This window comes from Protopterus annectens, chromosome 12.part0 (genome assembly GCF_019279795.1).
Source record: "Protopterus annectens isolate FY-2018-M chromosome 12.part0, PAN1.0, whole genome shotgun sequence".
Classification (NCBI taxonomy): Eukaryota; Metazoa; Chordata; order Ceratodontiformes; family Protopteridae; genus Protopterus; species Protopterus annectens.
This window is the reverse complement of record NC_056746.1, coordinates 326,182,998-326,197,137: the sequence shown is the minus strand read 5'-3', so window position 1 is coordinate 326,197,137 and position 14,140 is coordinate 326,182,998. Positions and strand designations below refer to the sequence as shown.

Below are 14,140 nucleotides of genomic sequence, written 5' to 3'. Positions count from 1 at the left end.
ATGGATAGCCCACTGCATATGCTTTTGCTATTCCTTTCATGGCAAAACTGTACCTACGGGCATTAGAACTCATTCCACCAGGGCCACAGCCACCTCTGCAGCTTTCCTCAGAGGAGTTCCTACCAAGGATATTTTGGAAGCAGCCACTTGGAGTTCTGTGCATACCTTCTCCAAGCCCGACAACCTACCATTATATTCCAAATCTAGAGCAGGCTTTGCCACTGCAGTCTTGCAGGGCATTTTGGCTCCTCCTAGTTCCACCTAGTGCCTACCACCCCTTTCTTAACTTTGGGATTCTACCCATCTGTTATGACTGCAGCTGTATGCACGATGAACATAGTACAGTTTTGTACCTACCATAAATGTAGATGTTCGAGTGCTAATACAGCTGCAGTCCAGGTTTCCCTCCCTCCTTCCCCTTTTGGGACAGGCCTATAGGCTAACACATCCTCATACAACCTGATTGGGGTATTCATTTATGATGTATTTGCTTGCAACTACTGTATTTTGATTATATTGCACTGCATTATGATGCAAATTGATGTATTGCCTTCCTTCTGGGGGTGCCTGACATCTGGGGCAAGAAAAACTGAAGAAAATGGCGTCGGCTGGTTCCTTTATACCCCTGTTGCGCTGACGTCAGGGAAGAAGTGACGACAACCGACGCCAGACCTAGACTTTTGAAGAAACCGCCGAAACTAAAGACCAAAAAATGTGCCCAAACAGAGCCAAGGTTCAGCAAGGAAGTAACGCAATTTATTTAAAAATAAATAAACACAACGTTTTCGCTCCTGTTAAACAGAAGCTTCATCAGCATACCAAAAACGCAAACTCACATTGTTTAAAACTGGTCACTAACAAGTGATTAGTATCAATTAATTAAAATTTAAAGTGCAAGTACACAAACAGGAGTAATAAGCTTCGTGTTAAAAACGAAGTAAGTACATGTCAATATACATGCCAAAAATCACTCAATCAAAAATAGTTAAAATGAAATAACATAAAATAAAATAGAAAAGAGAGAATATGAACAGGTAGCACAACATTGTGCTACCTGTTCATATTCTCTCTTTTCTATTTCTATTTTATTTTATGTTATTTCATTTTAACTATTTCTGACAGCAGGAGAACCCATCTATTATGACTGCAGCTGTATTAGCACTCGAACATCTACATTTATGGTAGGTACAAAACTGTACTTTCTTTGTTAGAAACCTCTGAGGTCTCTCCAGTTGCTGCAGGTGCTTTGTACGGTACATGCCAAATGGAGTGTTTAGTCTAAATTCAGTTTATTGCTTTATCCCTTGAATGGCAATGTATGCATATTTAGCTGTGTATTATATACATGCCTTTTGGCTTGTGTCATGTCTGAAAGGGAGGTGCAAGGCCAGCCCATTTACCTGATTAAGAAATCTAAATTAATAAAAGTTAATATCCTAGAAAACAAGGCATACGGGATGCTCTTATTTCAACCCAAGATTATGTTGTGGTTTGACTGATAATTTCAAAATTGATAGCTATTTCATGATGTGATAATAATTATTTAGAAAAATACTTAGCTATGCTGGGGAAAGAAGCTTAAAAGAAATGTTCTTCTTCTCTTCTATACCTACCCTATACTAGATGTGAATGTAAGGGATTGTTTTGAAACACACATGCATATTTTTTTCTTTTGAAACACTTCAATTTTTTTTAAATTGAAGACGCTGTCCGTATATGCCATCTCTTTCACTTCTGCAAGAGTTTATACTAGTTGTATGCACCAGAGCTCTCCACATCAATTACTAAAACTATTCTATGTTTGCTAATGAATTATTTGATTTTGATATTTTTGCAACCATTACCTCCACAGGGAAGCACTTAAGTGCATTGGATTTCAAAATGAGACTGCTATGAATGAGACAAGGTGAACTTTAGGTGATAAGTCCAGAAAAACAGTGATAAAGCTTTGATTAGTTCAGATGTATTTCAAGCGTATAGACTGCATTGCAGAAACAAGCAACATAATGCATAACTAAAATAACATCAGAAGAAGCAATTAAGCATGCCTAAAACTGTTCTAACTGTTGTATTGCAATGACCGAAAATGTGCTGCCTATTGTAACATGTATGTACTTTGTTCTTTCAGGATCCAAGAAGTAAACACAGGTTTAAGATACACAGTTACTCCAGCCCTACATTTTGTGACCACTGTGGGTCATTGCTGTATGGCCTCATCCACCAAGGGATGAAATGTGACAGTAAGTAATTTTACCAGAATTATGATTTGTTTTTTCTTTAAACTCTGACTTACCACTTCCATCCCAGAGTTGTTACTTGTAAAACCACTATCTTTTTTTGTCATGATGTTCTACATGCAAATGGTATTCCATTGCAAATAATTATCAGGTTTATGAATTTAAATAATACACATTAAGAACTACTAATTATATATTAATGTCTTTTTAAAATATGGTCTGTTAACAAGTACCTGTTGGCCAGGATTTACAGTCACTGGGCAATTATATGCTAGTTGCAGTCAGTTATTCAGACATCTTTGGAGAAATTCAGAACCGGATCCAGCCTCTGTCATTCTGTTTTTAATCAGTAGTATAAACACACTGTTTTAGATAAATGTGGGTAGGTAGCTCTCTGCACCAGAATAGATAATGTCTCTTACAGTCTGAGATACATCATTCTCAGCGTAGTTTTCTGCAAACACCCTATTTAATATCAGCTCAGTAATTTTGCGCATTTGAATTTTCTGTGGGATTTTATAAATACATGTGTAATTGAATATAATTTGTATCCCTCCTTCTTTCCAGTGGGAGGACATCTTAGCATTGGGACAGATATAATCCCCTCCCTATCTGTATTCATTCCCTAAAAAAATGTCCTTCTTATCTGCTGAAAGACGACCTCAGCCAGTGTGGTCACATTATGGCATGGTAATGCTGTCAACGTGATAATGATAATTAGTACTTTTATTAGGACAGTGATAAGGTATATCCAGGAATGCTGCTACCAGTGGTCCAGCAACAAAATAGTCATTATTTTGGGTATTTGATACATGGAGAGAGGGTTGCCAGTCAAGCACAAATTTAGTAATTATTTCCAGAGTAGGTTTTACTACATAAGGGAAGAGGTGTTCATTGCTTTAATAGGCAATGTTTATTTTTACTAAACTGGAGATAATAGATTGGAGGTGTCATAATTAGTGGGTGACCATGTTTATGGAGGGGCATCATAATTAGTGGGCAACCATGTTTACAGTTATACAAGGGGATTTCCTCAAATAAACCAGGCAATGTTGTTTTGTATTGGAATAAGGATTTGGTACACTCGGTAATATTATGGTTAAAACTTGTTCACCATTGCACATCTGTTATTACTTGAATATGAGAGAAGGGGCATTACAATACCATAGTGTAAATGTTGGCACAACTATGTGAGCAGTGCTAGGATACCTGGCAGGATGGACATTGATAGTGCCCTGAGAAAACAAACTTAGGATGTTCATGAGGTACTGTAATTTCACATGAATTCAGGCACATCTCATTGCCATATCCAGACAGATACTTTTATGAAGTGTGAAATGACCGTCTTTTTGCTCATTTGAATTCTTTCTGTGGGATTTCGCAGTACGTGTGCATATCCATGTCAATCACAGGGTTCCAGATAATGTTGCTTGTCTTTTCATTTTGCCCTTTCAGTCAGTCACTTACTGACCCTTGCAGTTTTAGGCCAGCACTCATTGCCACTTTTAAAAACCAGACCACTTTTGCATCATTAAAGATGTTTATTGTGTTTTTCAAATATTTGCTGTTTCAGACATTTCTGTGCTAATGATCACCTGTCCTAGAGGCAGCCTTACAGATGTTTATTGTGTTTTTCAAATATTTGCTGTTTCAGACATTTCTGTGCTAATGATCACCTGTCCTAGAGGCAGCCTTACCGATCACCACTAATTATTAGCTTACGCTTGTCCACCCCTCTTTCATTGCTGATATTTGCTGTCTTCTTTTCTACATATGTCCTAGCCAGTAGCCCTACTTCAGTCTCTGTCCTTTGACCCTTGTTAAGAGATAATGCCAGAGCATTTATTGAACCCTGCATTATAACCAAAATGTGATACAGACTAATGTGAGACATTCCTGCCTTTGGTTCATAGAAGGTTACTAGGCTAATGGACCTATGACCTTTACAATCCTAGCTAGGTAAAAAAAAAACATGTGCCCTAAATGACCACAGTTAACTGGTTGCTGTTAGAGCATTTCTATGATCAGCACCAGCTACCCCTGTCCATGAGGGACATATGTGCCACCAGTGGGGTGAATTTATGGTCACCCATCCAGTCATAAAGGTTGAGCTTAAATAGGGTCATTGAGAAGCTCTGCATCATGTGAAATGGGAGTTTATTCCAGAGAAGTGGCAATCTCTGGGAGATAAATCTCTCTCTCCAACATGTTTTGTTAATGTCACAGGTTAGGTTGAGATCCTTGGAGTGAGTGCCTCTTGTCCCATTTGATTTGCGGATGTGCAGCATTTCCATTATGGCAGAGTCAGAGACTGCTCTGTAGGCTGGGCACAGGTCACTTCTCAGCAGCCTGTATGATACAGAGTACAGTGACAGAGCTTTCAGTCTTTTCATGTAAATCACATTTTGGAGGCCCTGGATTCTCTTGATTAGAAACCTCTGTTGTCTCTCCAGTTGCTGCAGGTGTCTGGTGAGATACATACAGAGGGAGCATTGTACTCACTTAGTGGTCTGATAAGGGTTGAATACAGAGGAGTTATAACCTCCTTAGTCTTGGATGTGATGCCCTTATTTATGAGATGTACAATATAGAAGAATTTCTTACCACTATAGACACATGGTGTTCGAACTTTATATTGCTATCAACCTGTGTTCCCAAGTCTCACATCACTGAATTTGTGCTTAGAGGGGTGCTATCTATAACATAATTAGCAGGGGCTACTACTTTGCCAAAACGAATAATGAGACATTTTTCTACATTTAGTTTTAGTCTGTGACTTTGGCACCAATCGTTTGTCTGTGTCAGCCCCTTCTTTAATATGTTTACATCGTTCAGGACTCAATGATTGCACCCATTTTCAGTCATCTGCAAACATGGTAAGCCACAGGCCATCTACTTTTGCCTGGACCACAGACAAATAGATTCCAAACTGTAGAGGGCCCATCACAGATCCTTGTGGTACCCCACTGGTAACTGGTCTACTGGTGGAGGTTGACTCCCCAGCTTTAAAAGTGTGTGCTCTTTTGGTGAGCCAGCTGGCTACCTATCTAGAGATGTATGGGTTAATCCCCAACTGGGAGAGTTTCTCAATGATCTTTGAGTGGGGGATTGCATGAAAAGCCTTGGCTAATTCAAGATAGGCAGTATGTACTGCTCTGCCCATATCTAGAGCTTTGGTGACATTCCCAAAGAAGTCCAACAGGTGTGATAACCAAGATCTACCCTTGACAAAACTAAATTGGGTTGGTTCAAGAGTTTGAAGGTTGCCTGCGTCCTTATTGATAAGGTCAATGATGATTCTTTCCATGGCTTTGCAAATAAGACTGGTTAGGTTTATGGGTCAATAGTTTCCTGGATAGGTTGATGGTCACACTTTGTGCAAGGGGATTACTGTGCCTCACTCTGCTGGAACAAAGCCAGTGCTAAGGCTATGGTTAAAGAAAGTGCAAAGTGGTTCTGCTAGGTCTTGTTTTAGATTGTTTAGCAAGCAACCTGGGATGTTATCTGGTCCCACAGAGGCCATGTTTTTGGCCTTGTAAAGTGCTTGTATGCCCTGTTCTTTCCTGTTCATTGGAGATACACGGTAGAGGACTGGTGTTAGGAGTGCATTGGGGTATGGCTGGTTGAGAAAGGGAAGTGAAGTTATTGCCATATCTGTCACTTAGCAGGTTGGCAATTTCCTCCTGTTCAGTGTGAGTGGTACCATCCATTATAAGTTCAGCACACAGCTGGGCATTCCCTTTTAAGTTTCGGAGATAGCTAAAGAATGCCTTATGGTTTTCTTCAGCTAGGGATGCTAATTTAGTCTTGTGACTAGCCTTAGAGAACATTACAAGATATCTGATTTGCTTGTTCAAGCTGCGGAGGGTATTCTTCATCTGTTGAGTTAGTTCCCTCCTGTTCTTAGATATCAGTTCATTTCTTTTGTTATATAAGTTATTTATACTTAAAGTCCCCCAGGGTGGCTTGTTTTTTTGGGAGGACCTGATTTTAGTCCTACAGCTGAGTCAATACATTTGTTTAAGTGACTATAAAGGGCATTTGTGTATTCTTCTGCATAGGAGTCATTGTTGGCTGTGTTAGTACGGGCTTTGAATCTTTTTATACCATCGCTTAGTAAGCTTTTATTTGCTTTAGAGAAATTTTTCAGTTTTTTTTGCTCTTGTGGAGGTATCAGGTCTGATCTTTACTTCAAATGAGACTGACTTATGGTTTGACCTAACAGAAAGGGAAACACACATGGGGTAGTGCAGTGACCCCCCCCCCCCACCATGTTGTTGAGCACAAGGTCTAGGACATTTGAGCCCCTTGTGGGGGTGCAGACCAACTGTTCCAGGACATTTGAGTTAACATAATCCAGAAACCTCAGAGTTATTGTGTTTGTGCTCATGTAAATCACCCAGTCTATGGAAGGATAGTTGAAATCTGCCATGACCAAGGTGTTTGGCTGTATATTGAACAACTCTATCAAGTCCAGGTAGCCGGTGTGCTTCTCCTGGTTCATGGTGGGGGACTTGTAGGTAGCGATGATGTGGTAGGGTATTTTGTTTGTAGTTACTTGGACCTGGAGTAGCTCAACAGAGTCATACTGATTTACCAGGCTTGAGGTGTATTTGGATTTAATGAAGATGGATACACCTCCACCTTTGGTTCTTTAACACTCGTTTTAAGTTCCAGATGTGTGAAAGGCATTGGAGCCTTGTACTGCCAGTTTGCTGTCTGTGGCATTGAACCAAGTCTGAGTGACTGCATAGATGTCAACATCTTCCAAGGTGAGGAGTGCTTTCAGAGAGTGCAGTATACTGTTTATACTCCTGGCATTAAGCAGCATAACCTTAAGTTTGAGTCCAGTGGATTTCTTTACACTGGAAGTTTTGTTGTTTTGACATTGACTAAAAAAGGCACTATGGGGGAGGCAAGCATCTTTGCCAGTATCCAAAAGCCTTGAGGAGACAGGTGAAGGTCATCTCTGGCAAAGACGTGTGGTCTGTCGACCATGTCTTCCCGGGCTGTCAGTACTGGATCCCACTGGAGTGACAGCAAAAGCAAAGCCAATTATTGAAATCTATCATTTTTTGTCTGCATTTTGTCATCTTCCTAAATGAAGGTAGAATGCTGCTTCGGGCTAGGGACAAACCTGCTTGGGACACATAATCTGAGAGTTCAGTTATGTCTTTCTTCATATAATCCAGCGAGGTATGTCTCAAGTCATTCACCCCAACAAGTACTGTGACAGAGTCATAACAGTAATTGTTGCTGAGTGATTTGAGTGCATACATGATTTTATGGATCCTGGCCCCTGACAGGCAGCTGATCGTAACCTTCTCCTAGTCCAACCTGGTGAGGGGGGCATCTGTATGTCTTACTATTGAGTTACGTATAACTAGGACATTAGGTTTTGAGGTGTTTTCCCTTAAGGGCTTAATTGTTGAGACACTGATATGTATGCTATGTGCAATGGTGGATTCTGTTTGTGTATCAGTATGTGTAGGTTGTTTGTGCTTGGGAGGTCTCTGGTCTTTTGACAGGCTCTTAGTGAGTACCTCCATGTATGTGGGTTTGTGTCTTTATCTTATCTTGTGTGAGTGGAGAGGTGTGACTGCTGACAACCTGTTTGATGTCTTGTTCATTCTTATGTGAGAGGACTGATTCTAGTTTCCTGTTATATTTAAATCTCTCACATGTTGTATTTGTTTGCTCTAAGAGCAAGTGGTTGTCAGTATACATGAGGCAATAGGTACATGCCCGTGTCAATCAGACTGGCTGGAGAAATGCTGGGCAACTAACTGTCCATAGTAGCAGATAGTTCTTAAATACTAATTTGTGAGAGGGCAAGTTAGATCATCTGTTGCTCTGGGATTAACAAGGGACTTATACTATAGAAGATCAGGGATGGAAAGTGGGGCAACACTGCTCTGTGTTCAGCTGAGTTGCCTGTAGTGCAGAAGTGGGCAGCTACATTGCTTGCAGAGTAGCAGGGAACCAGGGAGGGTTTCACTGACTGGTGTCTAGGGAAAAATAGTTTCTAGGAGTTTGCATCTATACAAGTCACTGCTAACCCCATTGCACGATGCACAGCCATGCGTAAATGCAAGGCTTGTATACAGGCAAAATTAAACAGTTTTAAACTAGGCTGCCAATAGTAAATCACACAATGACCCTTCCTCCAGGAATCCCCAGCTCAGACAATGCTATATCCACACTCTTCTGCCACAAGGGTGCAGGGGAGCCCTTCTTAATGTAAGATGGCTGGATTTGAGTTCAATTGTATGGAGAACAGGGTAGATTCAGCAAGTGTGGATGTAGTCTGTGCTAAATAAGCAATATTTCAGTGCAAAACAAGTGCAGGTAATAAACGGGCACAAACAGAAAAACAATCAAAAAGGCACAGATTAATGCAGTAAAACAGTAAAATACAGAAAAGTGCAGATCAAATACAAAATAACCTTAATTTATTGTGCTTAGCTTTAAATGGCTTAGATTCAAGCAGAAACACTATGGACCTCTGGCAAAGGAAACCAAATGCAGAGTAGCTCCAGTTAATTGGGCCAAAAAACACACAAACACAAGGCTTATATACAGGCAAAATTAAACAGTTGTAAACTAGTCTGCCAATAGGAAATCACACAATGATTCTTCCTCCAGCAATCCCCAGCTCAGACAAGGCTCTATCCACACTTCTGCTGCAAGTGTGCAGGTGAGCGGCGACCCTTCTTAATGTAAGATGGCTGGATTTGAGTTCAATTGTATAAAACACAGACTTGATTCAGCAAGTCTGGATCTAGTCTATACTAACTAAGCAGTATTTCAGTGTGAAACAAGTGCAGGTAATAAGCACACACAGGAAGTAAAAACAGTAAGAAAGGCACAAATTAATGCAGTAAAACAGTAAAATACAGGTGAAAAGTGCAGATCAAACTGAAAATAAACTTAATTTCTTGTTGTTAGCTTTGAATGGCTTGGGTCTAAGCACAAACACTTTGAACCTGTGGCAAAGTACGCCAAACACTGAGCAGCTGTGGTTAAATGAGCTGATGTGGATGTATCTGTGTCTGTGTGTGTGTATGAGAGCACGTGTGTGTGTGTGTGTGTGTGTGTGTGTGTGTGTGTGTGTATGTGTGTGTGTTTAAGCAAGCATTGAAATTATAGATTTTTTTTTGGTCACTGCTCGCTGAATTTATCTCAGTAAAAGTGTTTGATAAAGGAAGTCTTCTCTGGGATTTTATTCCTCCTTTAACTAACAAGATGTGGTATCAAATGTACCACAGATATGAGGGAAAGCAACAATATTTTCCGAAAAGGTAAAGTAACATGGAAGTGGTGGCAAGGATGCAGTGGAGGATATTTTTTCTCCTTGGGCTGTTTAACTATTAAAATCCTGTACCACCTTTTAGTTTCATATAAACCACAATAGTAGGAACAGTGGACTCAGACATTTGAACAATTTTATTTTGCAAGCAACCATATGAAGCTTCTGGATAGAGAATGAGGTAAACATATTGGTTTCCTGTATGGGTGCCCAGACAAAAGATATTTTGTGAGGTCTGACCATAAATATGGATATAAGGAAGCAATATTCAGCATTGAGATGTGGATTTGATAACTTATTACTGACCAAGAAAATGTGATTTGTGTAAAGGACAGATTTAATCAGAGACTACAGCAACAAATAGACCGCAGAGTCATATTTTACTACATTATATGGACTCACTGAAAACCTGGGGGTATACTGATAGGAGGCAGGCTAGTGGTCAGCCTGAGGGTTATAGTGTTATCTAAAACATTATAGCTGGACAGACAGATACTTGAGCGTCATTAATGTACTGAGAAACTGTGAGAATGTCATATAACAGCAAAAGGACATGTGTGGTGATGTGGACACTGCACCAAAAGGGATGCCCACTGATGCAGTGTCAGCCAAAAATACCCCAAAGCCGAAGCTCAAATGTAGGCCACAAAATGGAGTGTGAGACAGCAGCTGTGTAAACAGGAAATGTAAATATCACATGACATCTGTAACCATTATGGAAAGTTACTTTTGCATGCTAAGGGTAGTACCCAACCAAAGATCTTCATTCTGAAAAAGCATGAGGTCACAGAAGACAGATTCCCCCCATGTACTGTAGAGGTTGGTGGAGATTCATGGACAGTTAATATTTCATATCAGAAAAGAAGAGCATATTTCAGAATTGGTACTGCAGTAAACATATTTCAGAATTGGTACTGGAGTAAACATATTTCAGAATTGGTACTGCAGTAAACATATTTCAGAATTGGTACTGGAGTAAACATATTTCAGAATTGGTACTGCAGTAAACATGACTGTAATTCTAGAAATAAGCAATAATGCAGATGACAGTCTGTATTAATCACACAACACATTGTTGTGACCAAGTGGTAGTTTGCTACAGTAGTTGACTCAACCAGAGAAATCCTAAGCAAACATCTGGAGCCTGCTATGGTTAAAATTTACATAGTTAAATATCAGCAAACAGTTATTTTAGGCTGATCAGCTATAACTAAACTGCAGTCTTTATCATGGATAGATGTCTTATAGAGAGTTAATAATACTGAACATTAACCTTTTGCCCTTCTTCGAAACTTTAATTCATTTAAAAAAGTTAATATACTAGAGTAATATTTGAAAAATTGTCCTTCATTTTGGACTTTTGTCCTTCCTTTAGTTTTGAATTTGTCTAGAATTCTTGAGCAAAGAATTTGAGAGCTATGGGGAATAGGAGAGGCCCAGTTTGTGTATCTTACAGGTCCACTTTCAGCTAAACAACGTATTAAAATGAGCATTTAATTGTAACTGTACTAATAAGAATTACGTAAGGCACCAGCTTCTCTTTCAACTGACTGTGATGGTAACATCTACTTATATATCTGCAATCACTAGGCATTGTATCGGCTTTCATTCTCCAAGATAGAAGATATAAAAAGGGGACATGTTCCAGTTACTCACTTTGTAAACTTTTTTGAAGAACTTTGTGATTCTGTCTTCACTGGGAATCTTTTCTTTTGCCATACCCTTCCACTCCTTGTCATAGAATCAACAGAAGAGTACATGGATGATTTTATTCTTTAAATGAACAGGGTTTGATTTTTAAAATATCAAGTACAAGGCCAAATACAAGATTAGTAAAGGTTAACACTTGCCTTAGAAGCTTCATTAAATATAAAGTGACTACACTAGCCTCAACACAACAGGTTTGCCGTTAATTTGGACCCTAAAATCAATTTCTTTTAATTTCAGTAATGCATACCTTTTCACTCTAGCCTTGATAATACGTCGTTATGAGTGAAACAAAAACAGATGTGGCAGAAAAGAACGCAAAACACAGGGCTGCAATATTCATAGGCGGACGGCACAAAGCTTGCCACTAAGATGCATTTATTTCACAACTATTGACATATTTAAACATATACAATGCCAAGGGGGACTGTGGCAGTTTATGAATGGCAAATGACTGTTTGTTAATCTAGACCTGTAGCTTATGGAAAAGTACTAGCCGTTAAGAAAATGAATGTCCATGTTTGGAAACAGTTCTTAGCTACATAAGAATATGCAGACATGCGTTTAAGAGTTACAGCCGTGTTCTCTTGAGTTATTTCATTGCTGTAACCTGTCCTAGCATACCTGCCCTCAGGATGCAGCCATTTCATCAAAACAATATAGCAAAACTCTGAGTTATGGGTGGGGGGAAAGGAGCTAGAATATACTCTAAGATGACTTTGGAGCTGAATTTTAAAGTTGGTAAGTGTTGTGCCCCACAGAAAACATTCAGTTTTGTTGATGTTTAAGTTTCATTTCATTAAATATAGCTTTTCATCATTAACTTTCTGTTCAAAACCACATTCAGGAAAGCTCCATTGAATGAAATGACCCAGACTTCTAGCCTACTTACTACTATGTATACCTTTTGGATGACTTAGAGTGTAGCACTGGCTTGATACTACATTCCAACACTATTTAGCTATCTCTGTGTTGTAATATTTGCTTGTGAGTAGTCAATTTATATGTGCAATAATGCCTCTTAGTAATGAATGCAAATTAAATATTATGCAAGGTATCATTTCATCATAACTGTAAAGTCTAGTGAAATCAAGAGTGTGTTGGTTGTTATTACTGCTTTCTGTGTCACTGTGTCTTTTTTGCTATTTTTAGTACTCGGTAGTCAGAGTGTATTGATTCTGTTTTGCTAATGCAGTGCACTTTGGATTTGTTTGAGTTGTGTTAAGTACATTGGGAGAACTGTACCTTTTTTCAAAGTGCAATCACATTGACTATAATAATTAGGGTAGCTGGGAGTGATCGACTTTCTGCAGGGTGATGTTAGGGGGCCACTGTCCCCAAAATAGTACTGTATTTATGTTTTAGATTCATTGTGTATTTTCCCCAATATAATATTTACACAGCTGGTTGGCGGATTACTTTTTTCAGTGTGTTCCTTATTTTCTCCTTAATGGTTTTTATTTGTTGTCACAGACCTGTGTTTGTGTAGATCTCTGTCTTGAAACTGCTTCTTTCCAGCTGTATTTCATGTAATCTCTCTCTCCTCTCTTTCTTGCTCCCAGACAGTGCATGTTGTATTTGAATAGTATCATTTATGTGTTAATGTACATGGTCAGTTTCTAAATCAGCACTTTATAAAACAGAATATCTATTCATTTCACACTTTTGGTAGCTGTTTACCTCATAGTTTTGATAATTTCCCTTCTTTTTGTTGGCCACCTGAAATGCACACAGTGCTCCAAATACAAGCTTACCAGTGTACTGTGCAACACAAAGGTGACATTAGGACCTATGTCATCCATAAGTGCTTTTGTACTCAACATCCTGTTGGCTTCACTGTTACACTTTCACATTGCATAGCATGGCTCAGCATAGTGGTAGTTACTATTCCAAGTCCTCTTGTCCACTGCTTTTCTTATGGTGAATCCACCAAGAAGGAATGCATGTCCTCCACAAGGTGCTCTTATTAAATCCCATCTACTGCTTGTTTTCACAAAATGCAAAGTGTCTCATGCTTCTGCAAAGACAGAATGAACAGTCAAGCTGTGACTACCAGACTATACTTTATATCTTCAGCATATAGGTAAATTTTGTTCTTCAAACCATATACCAAATAGACGTATGATCATACCTGATAAGGAATCCTGTGACAGTTCTTTGTTTGCTGTCATTTGTAAAGAAACAGCAGGTCTCATTGTCTTGAGAGACAAATTGTAGATGCAATGTCTAAACTACATAACATCCTGGTATAAAACAGTCACACACAGCTCAAACAACACTATTTTTGCAGATGGTGATGTGTCCTTACACCTACTAATGTGGGAGCTTCACTCCAGCATTCCTGAACTCTGAATGTTCTTATTCTAATATTACACAAACTCAGACTAAGACAAAAGTTAACTGAGTTGCCCAGTTATGTAGTCAGTATTTAATCCAAAACAGCCGAGGGGGTCCTGAGTTAATCCTGCTCCATTCTTAGCAAATAAAAGATTTATTTTATTTTATTTTATTTTTATTTATTTTATTATTTTGCACTTCGGTTGACTGTTAAGCGTGCTATTGCTTTATTTTTTTGATTTTGCATTTAAATCATTCTAAGCAGTACTAGTACTTGAAATTGCCTTGTCAAGGTAGTTTAAGTTGTTCTTTTGTAACTTTACACTCACAAGCAATGTTTGTTGGTGTTATTACATCAAGAAGCTAACCATGCCCTGTACAGACACAAATGGCCAGAAAGTACATTTTATCCATACAATTTCCCTTAGAACTGAAACCTATAACTTAGCATGGCTAAAACAAAACCACTGTGCGGAGACAACTTAGAGCAGCTAGTTAGTACATTAAACAGTACTACTATCAAATCTTAGCACAATCTAACCTAGTCTAG

General features: G+C 38.9%; 1 protein-coding gene across 1 annotated transcript in view; it reads left to right on the top strand.

Moving 5' to 3' along the window:
- Positions 1–14,140, top strand: part of PRKCB (protein kinase C beta) — a 2,112,091-nt gene that overhangs the window by 1,148,540 nt on the left and 949,411 nt on the right. The window contains exon 4 of the mRNA XM_044089400.1: positions 2,129–2,240. Within this exon, the coding sequence (XP_043945335.1) occupies positions 2,129–2,240 (112 nt within the window). The remainder of the gene's footprint in view (positions 1–2,128; positions 2,241–14,140) is intronic.